Raw genomic sequence first — 21,528 nt, 5'->3', positions numbered from 1 at the left:
AGGTGGAAAGCGAAAATATTCCCCTGCGATCATAATGATTCCACCGAAAATCGAACACGTGTTGGAAATGGATCAGCTAATGCAAGTGATAAGTGTATATTTTTTGCCACAGGTTAGCATGACACTCCTGGCCCGAGATTCGTTCCCATTCGGCAAAAGTGATTCTTTAACCTAACCTACAAAACCAACCGGCTTGCTAACTCGCTCTCTCTCTCAAAGTCCACACAGTCCACTCAAAGGGTCGGGTCGGTAATCAGCCGCGAGCCCTCTTATCTGCCCGAGCTACACTCTTCTCTTTCCCAACCCCTTCCCACTTCCCAAACATGCAACATTTACTTGTGTAATCCTTGACAGCCCCGTTCGCCACTCACCATTCGTCCCGCTTATCAGCGGATAATTGCTATCGCGGCCGCCTATCAGCGTCTTTAATCCCGTCTCGATCAACGTCGGCGACGCTCGATCCCGATCGCTCATGATTGCTGCTGCTGCTGTCGATGCCGATGCGGATGAGCCACCGCAGTGGTTGCTGCGTTGCTGCTGCTGCTGCTGTTGCGGCGTCCACGAGAACAGCGGGACGTCGGACGCTCTCACTACGGGCAGCTCTATTTTCGCCGCCGTGGTTCCGAACTTTTCCTGCCACGAAATGGTCGCAAACCCACCGCTCCGGCCTAGCTCCGCCAACTTTGCCCGTAGCCCTCTCTTTTTTTGTTGTTGTGCCTTGCCCAAAGGCTTTTCTTTCTTTTTTTTTGGGTTAGCGCGACGTTTGAACTATTGCACTTTTGGGGCGCTTTGGGGCGCTTTGGGACGCTTGGCTTCAGAGGTTGTCGTTCGCTTCAAAATATTCTTCACCTGTACTGTATTGCTGACGTTGTAAAGTTGTGAATATATTTATCTATTTTGTTATTTGTATTGCTTTGATTTTGACTTTAAAGCACACTCGCGTACAACAACAAAACACACTCACATAAAACGCACTCGAACGCACACACACACGCACAAAAAACGCACTTAGAATCTTAGAGACCACGTGGGGAGGGGGGGTTATATTCGGGCTGTGATAACGTGGGGTGTTTTCTTGTTTCACTCCTTTTCTCACTCTTTTTCCCACAGTAACAAACAAACTTAATGCGCTATATGATCAACAATTCACCGTTTTGGCTAGTAGTAATAACACTCACACACACACCTTAACTTCTGATCGTAGTAGTAGTAGTAGTAGTAGTAGTACACGCCAACACAGCCAACTTTTTGGGGAGGGGTGGAAGGTCGGAAGCAAGGCGTGCTCGCCTTCGAATCCTGGGAGGCTTCTGCTTGTTGCTTGAAAACAGGGAAAATTGGGAACTCAAAGCCCCAATTCCACCCTAGCTGCCGTACGATCGAAACGCTTTAACAACGATCGCACCGATCATCTTACAACACACACACAACACAACGCACACACACACACACAATCAACACTGCACACACTGTCGGACGTGGTCAACAGCAGCTGCAAGACACACCGAGCAGTGGATGATCATCAGGCACACGAAACGAAACGATGTCGCACTGCAATGAAGAAATCCCAAGTTGAGTTGAATGGAAAGCCGCTCCGTGGAACCCTTTTTCGCAATGGGATTGTAAATGGTTGAGAAGACACAACAAACTGCACCGCAAACCAATCGGCTACCAAGAAAAGGGGGCTTTTTTGCACCGTCCCACACGAGGCACTAGTAGTATCACACGCGTAGCAACGGGGGTTCGAATTTGCAGACTCAAAAGACCGGCCAGGGGGTGTTCCGTGGTTGCATAGCTGGCGCTAGAAGTACTCCCAATCCCGGAACCCCTTCGACAGTGTCATCTGTTCGGTTCCCTGCGGCGGCTCGCGGTGGCTTTCTCCTACTTGCGTTAGCGTTAGCACGCTTGTGGCTTTACTTTGGCACGCCGATCCGGACGCGCTTTAACGGACGGTTTACGGACGCAAGTACGCACGAAACGCAGCAAGGCAAGAATCGCGAGAAAAGAGCTGCCGAAGGAACGGTTGGTGTGATAGTGGTGGTGGTGGTGGTGGTTATTATTGGTTTGCCCGAATCGTCGTCGCCTTATCCTTTACACCGTGCCGCGGTTTACTACTAACTGAGCCGAACCTGTCCAACACCGAGCACGGCGGACCCGCACCCGAGGGTTGGTTCTGCTTCTTTTCTTTCTTTTTTTTTGCCTTGCCTGCTCGAGTGCTCACACCGCTCTCTCGCTCTCTTTGAGAATAGATTTCTCTAATACAGTCTCACGCACACACACACACACACACTCCCTCGGAACGCTATTTCAAACAGTTCGAGATCGTGTTCTTGCACCGGAAAATTCTCACTCGCGCCAACCCGCTCCGCGCGCGCTCTCGCGGAAAATTTGCCTGTTTTTCCCATCGGCTCGGGAAAATAAAAACCCTTCACACCACGAAGCCTGTCGTCGAGCACTGTTCGAGCAGATCGAGCAGTTCGAGCCGCGCCACTTCAGCGCCAATGCCTACTTTGATTGTGCTCAATTCTTTTTCCTTTTTTTAATTAATTTTTATATTTTCTTTTAACAAAGAAAATGAATTCTTGCACGTGTACCTAGAGCTCTTATGTTTTTTTTTTTTTCATAGGAAATTAAAATTCTCATTCCACACCACAGCCAAACCATTAGATATCGCGGAAAAATCGCTCACGTGCACACGAGACGAAGGGCGCAAATCCGAACCTGTCCCTCTCTTTCTCTCGCTCTCTTTATGACGGCCTGTGTGTATGTGTGTGTGTGTGTAAGCCCCCATCGATGGGCGCGAATTGAACCGCACAGCAACACGCTCGGTTGTGTTGGTGGGGCCCTTTTTTTTTGTACCGCGGGGCCACATTTTCCTCGAGCTCGAGCAAACTCTCTCGATTAGAAATGGGAGAGCGCGAGAGATAGTGAACGCAATCGTATTGGTGTTAAATCGTTCTGTTGCTAAGTGTATGTGTGTAGCAGACAGTACGACTGAAGAGTAGTAGTAGCAACACTACTTCACTAAAACACAGACACACACGCGTTCTGATAGAAAAACAAACAAAAACATTTTTCTAACAATAATAACAAACTGTTACAATGTCAAAAGTGTGGCACTTTGGCGGAAGAGCCTAGGTGTGGTGGGAAATCCACTGATAAGACGCGAGACGCATTTTAATACGAAACGCAAATAAAGAATTGCGTATTGATGTTCAAATAAGTAAGAATAAAAAAATAAATAAATAAATTTAAACATAAAAAAAAACAATTATCCTTTTTTTGAAGGGGAATAAAGCGAAAATCCCCAAACACTTTAAAACCATGCTGCCCCATTCACGCTCACGTGTCCCTCGTGCAAACATAAACATTTCACAATCCTGGGAAGAGCTGCTTTTTGTAACGCATCTGAGAGGGCGAGAAGATTTTCTTTCTTCCTTTGCACACCCTCAATCACACACTCTCTTGCTCCTACAGGACCTTTTTTTTTGGCATTTGCCAACGCTTCCGCGGGGGAGGTTCGAGGGAAGAACATTAACGCTTCTCACACACTCTGCCCCCGACCCCCAGCGCTTCATCGATTCTTGACGCAGAGCGCGAAGCTCTAGGAAAGTTTGAGGGCTGTAATTACTTTTTTCGATTAGAACTTCTCCTGCTCTCTTGCAGCCCTGATTTCCTCCTGCCCTTTCCTTTCTACACACACACACACACATACACACACAAAATCGGGTTCGATTCTTGCTTTCTTTAGCCCCATTTTACCGTACCGAAAAAAAGGGAATAGTCGCTTTTGTGTCCCTGTTTTTTGCTCTCCACACTCACAATTGTTTCGTTCCAATCACGTTCAGCGCACAGCACGATACGCACGAACTGCTTGCGGAAGTGTCATAAAACAAGGAAAAAAACAGGGAACATTAACCACCACCACCCCCAAAAAAAACCAATCACGGAACAGAAGTGGACGAATGTTCTGACGGGTTCTGCCGAATTGCACCACAACTTACAACTTTATTGCTTTCGGGACAGGCTCACACACCGCACACCACACTCGCGCCTTTTCATTGCCCTTTTTTCTTTCTTTCAAAGTTCCCACCGGATTGGGGGGGAGGAGGCAGAGTGTTCACAGCATTAAAGTCATCGTTTTCGATTTCACTTCACTTTTTTGGTACACAACACAATTGCTTTTCCTTCGCCAGAATGCTGTCATGTCCTTCTTCCTGTCCTGTTTGCTGGGCTGCTGTGTGCTACAACAACGTAGCCTTTGAGCGAGGCTAAAAGCTCACTCACAGTGCGGAGAGTTCCATTCTGTCTCTCTCATACAAACATTGCGAGAGAACTATCACAACGAGGCCATTGGGTCGTAGGTGCACCTTTTTTTCTGTTGTTTCTTTTTCGACAACCAATGTGCAAAAAATCGCGCGTGTATCCTTTCTATCCCTATTGCCTTTGCCTGAGTGGATTCCACCCACACCCACATGAGTGCTTTCTAGCTACAACAAAAGTCTTCTCAAACACACACACACAGGCAATTGCACACACAAAATAAAATAAAACAAACACTTAATGGTTATCTTGGACTTAGGAAATTAACAAAATACCAGCACGCGCTAGCTAATGCTTCTTCGACCGTGCATTTTCCGTGCAAAGGGAGGAAAAACTCTTGGTACAAACTGGCCCGTTCCTAGCAGCGTTCTAGTGCTCGATTCCGGGGGTGAGTTCGCACACGGCGGGTAGTATTAGGCGACCATTGCGCACGCGGTTCTGCTGTCTCCATCGGCACACTGTACACACCGGCAATCCACCGGGTGTACACGTGAGCCCTTGTTCGCTCTCTTTCTCTCTCTCTGCGCGCTCTCTCTCTGCCAAGGCAACATAAAATGAGAGAGAGAGAGACACTGCGAGTGCAAAGAGTAGATGGGTAACAGGAGACAGATAGATGGAGAGAAGGAGAGAGAGAGCTAACTGCTCGCCAGCACCATTAGAGCACCACGCGGGAGCACAACGCGGGCTCCAGCCGCGGAGTTCGTTCTAGAACGAATTTCTTTCGATCTCACAACACTCAATAGAAAAACAAAACACCCCAACACACACACACACTCACACACACTCACTCACACATACACAACACGACCGGGCGGGAGCGCAAAAACAATAGAATTCCGCGATGGAGCGCACTGTGCCCGGGCGGCTTCGGGGCAGTTCAACACCACGGCCAACTGGTCTGCAGCAAACTTGTCTAACGACTGACACGGAGCAAGCACCACGGCGCTGAAGTGCGTGATACGAGCGCGGCCTACTGCGACGCGGCAAGGGGTCGTGTTACCCCGGGATGGGGGCAGACGGACCCCGCGAAACGTCACAACCGCGAGCTATCTCGCGAAGCAAAAGGTGTGTTTGTGTGTGCCTTCCCGGTGTTGTTGCCGCGGTGATGTGTACACCACACGCGCTTTTTTGTGTTAGGCCGTGTGTGTGTGTGATAGTGTGATGATAGGCTTACTTGGATCATGTGGTTCCGCGCGGCTTTCGCGCTCGGGAACGCGTTCGATTTTCGAGGTTAGAAAAAGTACCATTCAAGCCCAAACGAGTAAATGTTCATAAGAAGAGTTCCTCTAAATTAAATTTCTCACTCTCCTTTTAAGGTTTTTTTTTTGCTTCGCTCATTCTAAACACACCGTAAACAATCGCGTTAGAACTGATTTCTTACTCCAACACATCGACAATTCGAACCATGTGCTTGGAAGGCTTTGAAAAAAAAGAGACAAAGATTAGACACTCGTGTACGGGTACGCAAGCCAGAGAGAAGAGATTTAAAAGCCAACCAAAAAACCCTTCCCCGTCTCCTAAGCTGAAGCCGTTTAGCCGAGGCGCAAAAAAATAAAACATACGCATTAGTCCTGCGCCCGAAGACGGTCAAACCAGCCAGCGTGTTCGTTATCTGCTCTCATCGCATGCGGTGTTGTTGTTTTTTTTGCATTTCTTATGTTTCCCTTTTCCTTCTCTTTCGTGGTCCTTCTTGTACCATCTCTCTCTCTCTCTCTCTCTCTCTCTCTCTCTCTCTCTCTCTCTCTCTCTCTCTCTCTCTCTCCCTCTCTCTCTCTCTCTCTCTCCCTCTCTCTCTCTCTCTCTCTCTCTCTCTCTCTCTCTCTCTTTCACACACACTCTTCCAATGGTATGTTTCGGGGAAGGTTTTGGGCCGATCATTCTACTCCCGCCGTTGGTTTGATTGCGTTCCCGCCGCGTTAACCTTATTCAAATTTCGTCACCCAAAGCGAACGTTCGAAGCAGGGAGGTGAAAGAACAACAACGACAACAACAACAAAAACACACACAAACTCACATGAGACGTGCCCTTTCTTTGGCTCACCACACTGCGCGCTTCTGTGCAGGCGCACGCACCCGCTCGCGCAAGTCATGCGTAGCGGTGTAAATTGATGAAATTGAGAAAATAGCCCAAAACGATCAACCTCCGTTCGATGGTTGCTGCTAGTTGTATTAGTGGTGTTTTGAAATATTGCTTTAGGATTTCTTTTTACTTAATTTCAATAATAAAATATCAAACAAAGGTATGGAAATTAATCAGCAAATTAGAAAAACAAAGAAAACCTTAAAAGAACACACAGAAGATAACAAATTGTTGAATAGTTGAAAGGGAACCAAAACAATTTCAAATATACGAATTTTGAGGAATTTCTGTTACAACATATAAATGGTTAATAAAAAAAAATGATACTTAAACATACTAACGAAGCAACAATAGAAAACAATTTATATTGAAATAACAGAATAGATGATTTTTAAAATCTCCTTAATGATATATTCTCTTTTTTTTAAACAGTCTGGATCCGAAAAGCTCTTTCACCGACTGTTTTTATTTATCTATTCATATGCTTATGCTTTCTTTCGTTTCGTGTCTGTTCTATTTTGCTTCTTCCATTTAAGACCTTTCTTTACCATTTCTCATTTAGCAGTTGTTTTCTGTCTTGTTAATCAGACTTCATCGGCATATCTTCTTCTATCGTTTCTTCCATTTCTCCATACGATCTTTCCATAGCCAAATTCTTCAAACAGGTCTAACTGATGGTTTGCACTACTTCTGCTTTGGCTTCTTTTTGCCATTCCATTTGCCATTTCATCCCCTTTCTTGTTTGACAGGCTGTCTCCGACGAGAGTAAGCAATGAAACAACCGATCAACTTAAACAACAAAGCAACTTAATTCTACGTTCCGTTCAGCATAAAACTTAACTGCCTCGGTTAAGTCCGCTAATCGTCGATCCCTTCCGAATCGTCGAACAGAAGCCCTTCCAGAAGCTTCCAGCGGCTGTGCAAACAGTGCATGAAATGTCTAAAGCAACTGGTGAAAACTGAGCGATCCCGAAACAGATTCCGCCCTCCGGGGGCCCATCCGTATGCGCATCCCATTTCCATACGCAATGTTTTGCTGGGTTAGGTGGATGCGCACAACAGCTCGTTTATGCGTATGCAACGGCAGGAAAGCTCCCCCGGCATGATGACTTAATACTGTGCCAAATGGAGAGAAAAAAATTGGAACTTGGCGCCGGAAGCCTGGGTTCGTTCGAAGTTTGCATGCTTCTAGAACAATCTTTGAAGATTGTGGGGATTCAGGGCATTTAAGCTATATACAGTGAACAGTGACAACAGACACAAACACTAGACAACCTTTTGACCTTTCCGGTTATTCTGTGGCGTGAGACCTATGCTTAATGATGCTAAAAAGGGGAGGTTTTTTGTATACTTCAAAATGAAACAAAATTACTCCTCCAAACACGGGAACACATCCAAAATATTCAAACTGTCGCAAAAACACGTATCACAGTCTGCGAGGTATGGTTCGACCTCAACATGATCCTTTGTAACAATGCGCGCTTTTATCGACACATAGCGACGATAAACTCCCCCTTACGAAGCAGCGCAGCATGGCAATAAAAACAAACCCCCGACCCCTAGAACCTACTCTCCCTCTCCCTGTAGATCCCGACTTTAGCAAACGAAAAAGCTGCCTCATTTGTCAAACTGCCACCGCTTGCCGGCCACCGAAAACATGATGCCCTTGCTTGTGCTGCAGTTTTTTGTTCTTCCCTGTCCACCCACTCCCAAGCGTCCTGTTCCCCTCCCAAGTCACCGTACTATTCGATCGTGTTTATTGTGACGCAAGAAGCGTTACATTGCAATATCCACTTCAGCACTGATCGTACGCAAACGTGGGATTGGATGTTCCCCTCGATCCCCTCCCCAAAGTGGCCACTCCAAGCGCGCACCGAACAATACCGAGTAGAACAATAAACGATACTAAACAGTGTGGCCCTCATCAGGTTGGAGGGTGGAGGATGGCAGACTCTTTTTTTTCACCCCGGGGGCGGTAGCAAAAAAGGCCCTTTACCACGCTAATGAATGATGATTGAAGATCATTTGCAACGGTGCGTGCTGTGTTGTGCTGTGTGTTGTGATTAAAGAATGGGGACATATTTTTCAACCGGTTTTGGTTTCATGTTTTAACCCGCAAGAAAGGTTCCTATTCTGTAAATCACTTTTTTTTTTATAAAACTGATTCGCATTGTAATGCAGTCGTTACAACCTAATAAAATGTTGCTCACTATCGAAAGCACCTGACGTGCCGACCTCCTCTCCTGACGCTGTTACAATACTCACACACACACATACACAAAACCGTCTGCTCTTGTCAGCTTAGACCGGTTGGACCGACGATCGAACGAGGGGTGAGTTGCGCCGTCTGTTTCTAACCGCGCATAAACATCATTAGACCGGGCAGGGAAGCACAACTCACTGCAGAGCGGTATCCAATACCGGTGTCAGTGAAAGTAGACTTTGTAAGACGCATTGCGCGATACAATGTAAGCGATTGCGCAGCGGAAAAGGATCTTGCAGCAGCGCTTGACTGTTCGGTCCCGGTTGAATGATATGCTTTGAAATCAAAAGTGTCTAGAGATGCTGTTTAGTTGAGGATTTAAGGCGTGGATCAAATACCATACATAACTGTACTTATTCTCTTATAATAAATACGGTAAGTGCAGTCATCTTGGAATGATACGAGTCGGATCTTTCCGAAATTTCAGATATTGGACACAATTGAAGCCCCCAATATATCCTTCAAAATGGTACAAATTGAGGCTTTCTATTGGGCAATATCATTAACAAGGTCTCAAATCGTTCGGGTTTTCAATACTAAACCTCAAACATGTTTGACATGATCATCCAAGGCGCTGCTTTCTCTGGGATCTATTAAAAGTTCCACAAAGCCTTACAACCAGAGGTTTTCTGTACCATGCTCCAACAAGTCCGTAGCTGAAAATTGATCCTGTCAATAAAATGTATGCTAATTATTTCCTCTAAAATTGTAAATAGGACATAAGTAAACAAAAAATCACTTCTAGCAACTCATAAAGTTATGTGTGATTATCCTACTGCAATGTTTGAAGACTCGTGATGTCCAAACATCATACACAACTGTAAAGATTTAGTTTCTATAATTGGTTGGTGCAACAGCTTCAATTGACTTTTTGCCCATCAAATCTGATATATTGCCACCTTCTTGTAAGATCTTGCCTCAAAACTCCAATAGATTGTGGTTCAATGTACATTTAAGTACATTCTTATAGCTTCCTTTACCAGAACGGTTGTTCTTCCCTGGTATAGACACCAAACCAAAAAAAAAGTGCCTGCTTTGGTGTGAACGATGTGAGCAAAGCCGGCGAACGGTAAGCGTTAGAGCATTGCAAAAAAAGAACGATCCCCAAACCCCTCACGCGGGGGTTGGTTGGTCCGAGAGACCGTGAGCAATCGACAATATTTTTGACCACATCCACTACTGTCACGTGAGGGTCGTCCGTCATTATCATCCCCAAAGCGGCCCCACCAACTCTGGTCTGGTATCTTCTTCTCCACATCGTTCTCCGAACGGTCTAACACGAGTCCCGCATGCCATACTAGAAGAGAGAGAGAGGCCTTATTTCTCTCATTTTTTACTCTTTCTCTCCCTTTCCCTCTTTTCTTAGAAGAGACAGCGAGAGAGAGAGAGCCCCCGAGAGTGTGTGTGTGTTTGACTGAGTCGTTGGTCATCAGGACCACTTAAGCCAATAACTTAAGCCAAGCGAACAAACAACAAGACACCGCTCCATTGCGTCGCGCACATTTCATTTGCGTATGCGCCAAAGACAGCAAATGTGTGTGTTTGCGTGTGTGGTAGCGACTTGCGCATCGTTCCGTGATTTTTGCTTTACCACACACGGCTGCCAAAAGATTGATGCATCATCTTCAACGCGCGCTAGACGACGGTGCGAGATCATGCATTTAAAAATAATATTTCTAACCAGCCGCTTCTTCGGTTTACCGGCCCTGGCCCAGTGTGTGTGTGTGTGTGTGACGTCATTGCAGCCGTTCGTCAATCGTGGTTTTTGTGTTATTTTACATTACATTTTTTTTTAAAGCAGGAAGACGTAAACACGAACCTTCACGGCTCGCGATCGAGCAGAGGATCGTTTGTGTACTTTGCATTTGCCGAGCAACTGTACGATATGAGCTCAGAATCCCTTGGACGGGGTTTTACCAGCTGGTATGGAATGTTATCCTCAGAGACACACACACACACACACACACACACCGATAAATAGAAAAAAAGTGGAACCCCCTACGACGCCGGGTCACACACGCGGATCGCTGGAAATCGAACACCGAAGCGGGCGCACCACGTGGTCGGACGCCCGATTGGCCCGTACGTCGCCCATCGTCGCCTATCTACGCCCTTCGAACGACCTTCGATCCCGGTCCCGCGCGGTTCGCTCGAGGAGAGGAGAGTTCGGTGCGCCACCGATTCGGGCTGCACGCGCCCGTGCACGCAAAAGAGGCTTCCTCTCTCGCTCGTTATTTTTACCCACAATCTTGCGATGTGCATATCTCCGCCGGCGTGGCACAGTCTAGCACAGGGTGAGGGAAGGGTCTCTGATGCTCCATTACGTGCTGGTCAAACGTCATCGTTGTAATTTCCCTTCGAACGACACATGAAGCTCCATTTGCCAAAGTTCCCGGGCGGTTCCGTCCCAGCAGGCCGAGCCGACGGGCCACACGAAAAGGCCACCCTCACGACCGGTTTCGATAAATAATTCAGCAGCACGTGGTCCGGGGTGGTTTACGCTTTGCTGGTACGCACACGCGGCCACCGATCGCTGTTTTCCCCGTTTACAAACACATTCAAATGCAGTGCAAACGCATAAACGCACGCATACAGGCAGACCGGCTTCTCATGTGACTTTCGATGGCGGGAAGATGATAAGAGGGGCCTGTTTTAACTTGCTGCACGCGTAGGCCGTTTTTTTTTGTTTGTTTGTTGCTGCTCTGGCGGTACGCCTTAACCCTTGCGTGTGCATGTTGCATGATGAATCGAACTTTGAGCAGAAAAATGAGTTAAATGGAAACTAAAATAATTGTATCTATTGCAACTCCTTTTTAAATTATGGTCTGTAAAGTTTAAACAAAAACTTATTTTGAATACAAATTGATTAAAAGATCCCACAATTAGTCCCTAAAATTCACGCTCGAGCCATAGTGCTGAAAGATTTCACACGATTGCGCTGAAATGTTTCAACGACGTTTGCGCCCTCTGCTGGTTCACAGTGCAAACTGAGGAAGCTCAATCGAGCAGTCAAACAACAAATTGAGAGCATTTAAATTTTAACGTTTAAAAATGATACAAATAGAATTATTAATATACAAAAATACAATGACACGGTCCCGGGACTGCACCGCAAATATAGGAAAATTGATTCTGAATAAAAATACAAAGTGCTACAACTACTATTTCTGTGTTTTATGTAATTTTTTTCTTCTTTATTTTAGTGTTCGAGTAGTGGTTGTGTTAGCGGTAATAGATGGTAAGTAGAGTTCCAGTGGTACACCGAAGGGAGGGTAATATAATAACAGCGATCAATCAGTTAGTGTGTGTGTATGTGTAGTAATTGGAAATTATGATCCTTGGAATACTTGTTACCGTTCGTCCCGGTAGCTTAGGTTGTCTGCTGCTCTCAAACTGTGTTTTTAAAATATACCTAACATCTTTTGTCTATTAAAAATGCCTACCATCATCATCAGTATCGGGGAATTGTTTCGAAAATGGTTGAATTTATCGCACAGATGGTTAACGAAAAATAGCCTCACTTTCATCTCTTCGCTGTAAGGGATGCTCACAAATCAGACCTTTATCCTCTGCCCTGTGTCCTGCACTGCACCATCGATCGACTAATAGAAAATCAGGATCAGCAGTTTTTGTACCATAAAAAAGGAAGTGTAGAAGAAAGAACGTTTTTGTTGAGAGAGTGGTGCATTTACTTTGCTTAGTTTATGTTGGTGTTTTTTTTATTGAATTGTTTGGCTCACTATTACGTACTCCCTCTATTTGCTATTCCTGTGTCTTCCTTTTGACGCGCCGTTTGATGTTTTAAATTATTTTGTATTCACATTGTAGCATTTACGTTTGCTGCCGCGCTAAGTAGTGCTTGTCCTATAGTTTACGTAGCTATTGTCCTCCAGATGCTGCGATACATTTTGCTTTAAAAAAACAAAAACAAACAGTATTCCATGTTATGTTGCTCACATTAATTCGCGTTTTAAATGCTGGACGTATTCGTATTGTTATGCAGACAACATCCCACCAAATGCCGTCTATAATATAACGCTACGAAGATACGCATTTGCCTTTCTATCACTACCGTTTATTTTTTGCATCCGTTTTGCATTGGTTGGAAAACTATTTTACCTCCTGTACTCTCCTCTCCTTTTTCTTCTCCTAGAGCTTCTCGCTCTCCGTCGCCGAGTCGTTTCTCGTAAGTCACGGTTTAAAATTATCGCACATGATGCTACAAATACACATGGAAACTCATAAATTAAAAAAAAAAGGAATTATTCTTACGCACGCGATGTAATAAGCATTTGACGAGACGAGAAGAGCACGGATGAGATTTTTGTCGTGTCGATTCGATTTCTCACTAATTGCGCCTATCAATGATGATATTATGTGGAAGCCATTATGTTTTCTATACTACTTTTTTCTTCTTGCCCTACTCCTCCCTACGTTCACTCGCTCGATCCTCGCTTCAAAATTCATCTCATTCTTTGCATTTCCTTCTTCCGGCTTTGGTTGTGGTTGTGGGTACGAAAAACGAAAAACGAAACTATATCCGCCCAATATCATGAAACATGTATTCATACTTCCTCTCCTTACACAGCTCTTAACAGCTACGTTATCTTGAATCAAAAACGTTCATCCATCGATGTCATATCCCATACATGCAGCTGCCCATTTAAATTCGGCGTACTCAGTATACTTGGCGTGTCAAGTACATGGGAGCATTCAGGCGTTCGCTTTCATCCTCACTACTAAGCTGTTTCTTCTGGGTCGATTGTTGGCGTTCGAATTCGTATCCTACTCATTGAAAACGTTTAATTCGAAATTTACAAAATAATAAAGTACTTTCGTATCTAAACAGCAACGACAATTCCTCTGACAATTCTAATTCCCCACGCATACGCATTTTGCCTATTTGCGACGTAAAAATGATTCGAAAATTGTCGTACAGTGCTACGCGGTAAAAACGTACGGTTTGCTTATGGGATTATTGTTATAGTAGTAGTAGTAGTAGTAGTAGTAGTAGTACGACGGCTTTGTCCATCCATTATGGGTTTTTTTTAATTAAATGCAATGAATAATTCTCCTTCGAACGTATCTCGACAATGCGACAAGTATGTTAAGTATGTGTGTGTTGGTTATCTCTTGTCTCCTTCCGCTTTCGAATAAGGATCCTATATAAAAACCAATCGATGTCACCTTTCAACAGAAGTATGCTTAAAAGTAAGCACAAAGTACAGTGTGTGTCCACTTAGTAAACTATATACAAAAGAAAATGAAAACTATACAGAGCTTGGACGACAGAAAGGAAACAATTCGAGGACGCAAATGAGTGACGAAAATTGCAAAACTACAAAAAAAAAAAGCTGAAAGAGACATCCAATCCCCTTTTTCTAGCCACAACTCGGCACATGGGGGGAAAGAAAGGGCGACGAGATCCGTATTCACAGTGCACAAATGCAGTGGGAAAGAAATGCGAGGAAACCTACGGGGCGACGGCGCTCGGTGACCACACCACCGGTCGCCGGCCGCTTCTATCTCTGCTACACCCAGAGCACCCGCGACACGGTATCGGTTTCGCCGGCGTGAATCTTCAGCTTGGGCGGCACAACCGGGGCCGAGTCCCAGCGCCGATGGTTGATGAAGTGCGTGTGGTGCTCGTAGCTGGCCGTTTGCGTGACGCGCAGTGGCGATCCACCGCTGGACGCGCCACCGGAGCCAGTGACAGTGGACGCATTGTTGCTACCACCCCCGCTCTGCCCACTGGCCGACTTTGCGGACGGAGAGGACGGAATGCCCAACCGGTTGGCGCTGCTGTTACTGCCCCCGTTCGCCGCCCCGTTCATGGCCGCCGTCGGGATGACGGTGTTCTCCCGCAGCTCGGACGAATCTTCCGACATGCCGCCGAACGCACTGTTGTTGCCGGTGCTACTGCTGCTGCTGCTGCCACCGCCAGCAGCTGCTCCTCCCTCGTTCGAGGACGACGATCCGTCGCCGCCGAGCGACCCATTGCTAACGCCGTGGCTGCTACCGACCGAGGACAGCATCGTCGAGTTGACCAGCGGCAGGCCGATCTCCTGGAACGAGTTCATCGAGCTGAAGCCGCTCTCGTCCTCCGCCGAGCTGGATATCATCATCTCCTTGATCCGCTCGATGTTCGCACTGTACCGGTGGGCCGGATTGTGATGATGGTGCCCGTTCCCATTGAGGCTACCGTTGCCCGAGGTGCTGCTGCAGCAGCTGCTACTACTGCTGCCACCTCCACCTCCACCTCCGCCACCACCTGCAGTGCCACCGTTTATTCCATTCTGGTGCTGCAGCAAATGATGATGGTGGTGATGATGGTGAGGATGTGACAGCAGGAGCGGTGGCGAAGGTCGATCCGTATTGTCCTCGTCCGTTTCCGTCTTGGTGGAGGACGAGGTCGAATGTACCGAGTCGGCCGTACTGCTCCGCACCGACAGTCGGCTGCCGCGCATGTTCAGCTTCCGGCTGAAGCCCACCGTGCTGCGGGTGTTCACCAACGGATGACTTCCACCACCACCAGCTCCTCCCCCGCCGGCTCCTCCACCTCCTCCTCCACCGCCATGTCCATTCGCTACTCCTACGCTTCGACCGCCATCGCCGCCACCGTTGCCACCGCCGCCCGCTCCGGTCAGTGTCGGTGTGCTGCCGAGCATCGCGCCGGAAGCGGACAGACCGACACCGGTGAGCGTGGTGCTGCTGCCGCAGCTGGATGCCGCCGTTGATGCCGAGATCAGGCTGTCCAGTGCGTTCGTCGATTGGGCCAGCGTCGGCTCCTGTGTGTTGAGCAGATTCTGCACCGTCCGTAGCAAACGGAACGCCTCCTGGGCCAGCTTCTCCGGGTCAACTTCGTTGCTGGAAATTGGCAGAGTCTGGGTTCGTTTCGGTGAGCGTCGCCTGAAAAACAAAAAAAGGTAAGAAACAACTTTAGTTGAGTTTGTTACTCCTCCACGAGACAAATTCCCCTTTCGACACCAATTTCAACCCGTTTTGGATGTGGTGCCAATTGGATAATCTGCCTGCTTATGACGCCTGCGGGAAGGCCAGTTCTCTCTCTATCCTCTTGATTTATATTTGCACCGATTTGCTAAAGACATATAACGCTGTCAGCACCGGCGTGTCGTTCTCGTTTGACACCCATTCCGCCGCCGTCGCGGTCATTGCAGTTACCGGGATGGTATCGGTTACCAGGCCAGCGCAAAAGTATCACATTTCTGGCACTACTGGGACACATACTACGCTTCTTAAGACGGACGAGAAAGTGTTGATCGTAAAATTACCAGACACCACATGCCGGCCGGCCCCTCATGGTTCGCAGCAGCAGCAGCAGCAGCAGCGGAGAGTTTGCCTTCCGGCAGCACTCAGACACTGCCGCGAGCGTACCAAGTTGACAGACGGCTCAATTGGAGCGCATAAATGTGGTTAAAATAAGCACACCAAGCCGAACAGCATATATTGCCAATCGAATTAATTGCATCGGTCATGAAATTCTAGCCCACGCCGCACCGATATGTTGAAAATTCTTCTTTTTTTCTATTTCCGTAATGTTTTTTTTCCCACCAAACCCGAGCCTAATTTATGCTGCTATTCTTCTGCTTCATGTCAAACACATTAATGCATTAATGTCAGCGCGCTTGAGCATGCTATTCCTGTCGCCAAAGGTGTAAATAAAACAGCTGTTTCGGCGGGACCCTCTCCCAAACGAGCTGCTAAATAATTCAATCCGACCAGCCAAGCATAATTCCAAACCGGCAGAAGTTTGTCAACAAACGCAAATTATGACCTCCTCGCGGGTATCGTTTACGGGTCATTTATCGCAACAACGATTACGAAACGGTTTCTTCCTGTTCGCTCACCCAACACAGTTCAACACAGACGCGAATGGGTGCTGGATGTTGTGGCCGCGACACTGTGTTTGCTTACGATTTCCCGACGCGATCGTTTCTCCGCGCGATAGTTTACGATACAAACAAACGAGACCAACGATCGCCCCAATGTCCGGTAGCATTTAGGTGAAACACGCGTCTGATATCGGAATAACACCCCATGGATCAGCCCGGAGTGTTCGATGGCGAATCGGCGGAGCAGAAGGAGCTTTATTATTGACGATCACGGTGAAATTTATCACCGACCGGGAGCTGAGGCTAAACCCCATTAATAGATGAACCATCTCTTCTTGCCAACCCGCTGCTTGCCTCATTGCTGGCCACTGTGAATCTCACAGCAAAGGATATTTCATGTTAATGTCTCAAACACCCGTCCCCGGTGACGATTACGCGACCCCATAAAGCAAGGCAAAATTTACAAAACAAAGATACCAAAAGCCAACCACGTGGGGAAGAGAAGCGAATTTAAATACCCAATCTATTGCCACGCGACTGTTTGGTTTGCATTAAAACCGTGAGCGGGAAAGAATCCTATATCTTCATTTTTCATCCCGTTGCGCGCTTGAATAGACACGCTGCGCCATACTGGAGAGGAAGCATCGCGCACAGCATGATTTATGTAAAACATCTCAAAACATGCAAGCACAAGACGAGCCGAGGCTCGATTCCAGATAAATCATCAGGCATCTCTAGCCAGCGGCGGCGGCGCACGAAACGGTTCTCTGTCACCTCTCCACGCAGCGGATGCATCCTGAACTGCCCAGATTAACACACCCGTTAATGGCGGAGGCGTACTGACGCGCACGCATCGCACATTGACTGAAATATCATCGATGCGTGTACGCAAACGCATTCCGATTGCATTCGGGTGTGCGCGCGCGCGCTTGAATGTCCACACTTTCTACACCTTTCTAGAAACGGAGAGCTGATCTTCCTGGGGCCCAGTGTCCCTTCGGACTGCGTAGGTAAGCGCACAGGGCGCTCCAACCTCCATGATTGATGATGACAAATCGATTCGCACGCGCAAATGACCTGCCACTGGGTACTGGGAGGGTCTTATGGTGGGTGCTCGCGCTGCGCGTAGCGAATTTTGCCATCCATCCTGGCCCTATTTCTGTATTCGGTTGGGTCATTCCTTGGCCCTGCCGCTGCCTACCAGGAGCTTAGAAGGAATGGGGGAGAGAGGAAGATTTTCAGTCCGGATGTCATGGATTTAATGGTTCGTAATGGATTTGACACAGTGACCTGTGTGTCGCATCCTTATTGCCTGCTCCTTTACCTAAGCTAAAGGCAGTAGTGGTTTTTTGGTTGGTAGAATTATTGCTCCCAAGAATTACACCACAATCGTTTTTCGTAAGCCTTATTTTATAAATCGCAGTTTTTAACGCGTTTTCAGAATTTGCATCCTTAACTGATCTTAATTTTGTTTTGTCAAAACTATTCTAATCGCTATCAACTACTAGATAACATCCCATAAAGACTCATCCATCAATCATGTTTGTGTGTGTGTGCGTGCCTGTGTGTTTTAACATCCATCCCCATTCTCAAAACAGATCTTAATCCCAATTTTAAAACAAACCGATTGTTACAACAAAAGGACCAAAAACCACGACATCGTTTCTCCTCTAACTCCAACCGACCACGTAAAAGATATTTAGAATACACTTGACGCAGCCAAAGAACTTTGCTTTCCCTAACGATTTCTTCTTTTCCCTGACGGGAGTGATAGTTTTCGTCTGCAGAGACTTGGGTAGGAGGAATACCACGCCACCCATCGGCAGCACAAGTGCCGAACAGAGCTCGCGTTCCGGCGACAACGCGACGGCGACAACGGCGACAGGCAATTAACGTATGTGTCCAATAAATTAGCACCCGATTTATGTATTGAGACGTTAACGGCCGAACACACGAAGAGGGGCGTATTGCACAGCAATCGATGCAGTTTGAATGCTGCAGTTTGGGTGTGTGTGTGTGTAGTCGCGCTCGGTAAAGTAAAAGACCCAAATAATCTGGCGGGCCTTAGGAGAAATATCAATATGGTGGTGGACAACACGGGATTGCGACGAGGAATAATGTGTGGCAAGTGAAAATGTGTTTTCCCCTTGATTGAATGAGATGTGATACTTTTGCATTTTGCTGTTCATTTCAAAGCCGTCGCCCTAGGGTGTAGAGCTGTCGCACCCTAAATATGCATTTCTTCTATCGAAAAACCCATGTGCGTTCCTTTAGAATCTTAACGAATACGTGTTTTGATTCCCATTGATTGATACATAGGTTGCACTGAATGCACCGTCAAGTGCAATGTGATTCATTTAGGACGTGCGGTCCAATGTCACTCTTAAGACCTCGACGTTTGTAGTGATTATTCTGGCTTATTGGAAGCACAAGAACCTCACAAGCTCAGCAACAAACCAGAGATCTACTCCTGCGAAACATAAATTATCTCAAATCGCTCATCCTCCGACAGGATCTTACCAGGTAAAATCTCTAAAGGTGCTGTAGGAGCTGGCAGGTGATGGCGGTACGACACAATCGTCCTCGTGATGGGTGGACGTTGCGGCATGCTGACTCGCTGCTGCCGACGATCCAGTGTTGATCAGCGTCAGCGAGGACGGTTGGTGGTTGTGGTTGTGGTGGTGGTGCTGCTGATGGTCCAGGTGCCCATTATGGCCTCCTCCCGCTGCTTTGGTGTAGGGCTTGTTGTGTTGCTGCACATCCACTAGATTCGTACTGCTGCGTGCCCGTGGACTACTCGCACTGCTACTGTCCGAATCGTGGTGATGGTGCTGCTGCTGCTGCTGCTGATGTCCGCTCGTTTTCGACACCTGTAGCACACTCTTCGATCGCCCTATCTGCCCACTCTGCAGTGCGTCCAGCGAGCGGTAGCAGCGGTCCAGAAACCGCACAACTTCTTCCATCACCGCCCGGTACATGTGTCGGCTGGAATCAACCTATCGTGGAAAAGGGGGAAAGAGCAAAATCAAATGCATAAGTCACGCGGGCCAAGTGGAATGTTGTTGCTTCTTAGGCTAATATCTATGGAGGGATCCACAAATTAACGCACTGGTAAAGATATAGACTCTTAAGTAGCAAACCATGTCACTGGTTTGTTCAAATCTAGCTACCAGATCACAACTCGCCTGAGGTTCTATGGAACAATTAGAGCTTCAGGGTTTTCTGACAAGATTTATGAAAACGGTACAATAAAAAAACAAAACAACAAGATGCACTTTTCTGATGACATACTCTAGAATGATTTCCTCTTTCCAAGCATCATAAAATACATCTTCGGTGGTCGTAGTTAGGAAATGGGAAGCTTAACAGAAACAAATATATTAGGCTCTACTACATATCTCTGTGTGTCTTAGATCGATGTCTTAGATCTATGTGAGTTCTACGTGATCTCTCATGCAACATTCGTCTGAAACCGCACCAGCCTACCATCATACACACACTGGACACCATCATAACACACACACGTGCTTGTAAGTAAGCACAAGACGCCATTACCACTATTTTCTAAACAAATGACCTAAAACCGTGGGTTTGTACAACGTGGGGCTTAGGATTTGTTTTTCGACTACTTCAAGGGGGCTTGTAAATTTCCTCCCCATTTGCCCCAAAACGCGATGGACATGAAGGTGCGCGCAGGCCACACTTCTGGGTACCCCCGGTGGGATCAAAGCCAAAACTCAAACCCATCATATGATCGCCGTCGTCGCCGGGAAGCAAACACCAAGAATAGATCCAAACAACCCGAAAAACACATCAGCAAAGCGCATCATAAATATGACGCGGGATATATGAAGAAGCCATTACACACACGCACATATGTTTCGGGGTGCTCTGCTGTTAGGCGCTACCGGAATAATGTTTGCATGGTGCCACGGCGGTGAAGACAACAGCGCCCCAGCGCTTGACGTCTTGATTTTACAATGACGCTCTCGCTGTACGGGTGTTTAACGGTGAGGAACACATTTCCTACACCAAACAAAGGCATCTCTTTGTTTGGCCTAGTTAAGCCGTTGAAGAGATGCGATGTGGTTGACTTCTTTGCCGTGCTGTGGTTTATGCTAAAAGAATATTTCGAGTTGTAAAAGAAATTGTACTTTTTGATGCACCAAATTCTCCTAGAAATTCATTAAAGATTTACTCTCTCGTAGCTAAATTGCATCATCTGTCAACCCCAATATTGCCCCACCGCATATTAGGCACGGATCAAAGCGAACGGATCAATCTTCCTCCCCTGAGCCTACCACCAACGCTGGTCACAAGCTCTTTCGCTCGCTCATCTCGCTAGGTTTCTTCCGATGGAAACTGAGCTCCGAAAAATGTCTTTCCATCAAAACGAGCCGTGCATCTGCACACACACACACACGACGGCGCGCGAAACCTTCACACCACCTCTCCAAACTGTCGCAACAGCGTAGAGCTGCGCGCCGATCAGTAATTAAGCATAAATGGAGCAGAGAATCGGGAGCGCACATTTTTCCAACGGTGTCGCAGCGGCATCAGCACCAGGCCGGCTCCATCAGTCACGGGTAACGACGACGACGTCGAAACTATCAAGGTAATGGGAGGCACACAAAGAGTGTATGTGTGTGTGCGAGAAATGGTCCACCACGTGATCGGGAAGATGTCGCAGTTCCGTTTGCCGCACTGGAGAGTAGTGTGCAAGGATTTCAGCAAACACGACCTCACAAAAAAGACTCGATGTGTTCATCAGCTGCCAGAGCACTTGCCAGCGCGCGGGTGTTCTTACCAAGCGAGCATGGGATGAACCCCGTTGACCTCTTCCGCCCTCAGTTTGCCTCTCGCAAAATGACGACAACATCGACCGTTTGTTAGAAACCATCTGTTCCACCAGCAAATCAAAACACGGCGGCGCTAACTGTACTTACTTCACAAATCTTACCCGCAAATGCTACACATTCCAGTGAGTTACCCCCGCCGGTACGGCTTGCGAA

General features: G+C 47.1%; 2 protein-coding genes across 6 annotated transcripts in view; both read right to left on the bottom strand.

Moving 5' to 3' along the window:
• LOC1276989 (thyrotroph embryonic factor) overlaps window positions 1-5,256 on the bottom strand; it is a 145,173-nt gene extending 139,917 nt beyond the window's left edge. For 2 of the 3 annotated variants that reach the window (XM_061647560.1, XM_061647562.1), the window contains exons 1-2: window positions 5,113-5,256; window positions 372-1,548 (exon numbers count right to left, since the gene is read on the bottom strand). In XM_061647560.1, the coding sequence (XP_061503544.1) occupies window positions 372-474 (103 nt within the window). In that variant the 5' untranslated portion in view covers window positions 475-1,548; window positions 5,113-5,256. Of the gene's footprint in view, window positions 1-371 lie in introns of all 3 variants that reach the window. The other variant, XM_061647561.1, reaches the window with a different exon arrangement.
• Window positions 5,257-13,200: 7,944 nt separating this feature from the next.
• The window catches only part of LOC4576316 (uncharacterized), a 104,067-nt gene continuing 95,739 nt past the window's right edge, over window positions 13,201-21,528 (bottom strand). For all 3 annotated transcript variants that reach the window (XM_001237804.3, XM_061642505.1, XM_061642506.1), the window contains exons 5-6: window positions 19,037-19,512; window positions 13,201-15,572 (exon numbers count right to left, since the gene is read on the bottom strand). In XM_001237804.3, coding sequence (XP_001237805.3) covers window positions 14,195-15,572; window positions 19,037-19,512 — 1,854 coding nt within the window. In that variant the 3' untranslated portion in view covers window positions 13,201-14,194. The remainder of the gene's footprint in view (window positions 15,573-19,036; window positions 19,513-21,528) is intronic.

This window comes from Anopheles gambiae, chromosome 2 (assembly GCF_943734735.2).
Source record: "Anopheles gambiae chromosome 2, idAnoGambNW_F1_1, whole genome shotgun sequence".
NCBI classification, from domain to species: Eukaryota; Metazoa; Arthropoda; class Insecta; order Diptera; family Culicidae; genus Anopheles; species Anopheles gambiae.
Note: the sequence above shows the minus strand (reverse complement) of the source record. Positions and strands in the feature narration are given on the sequence as shown.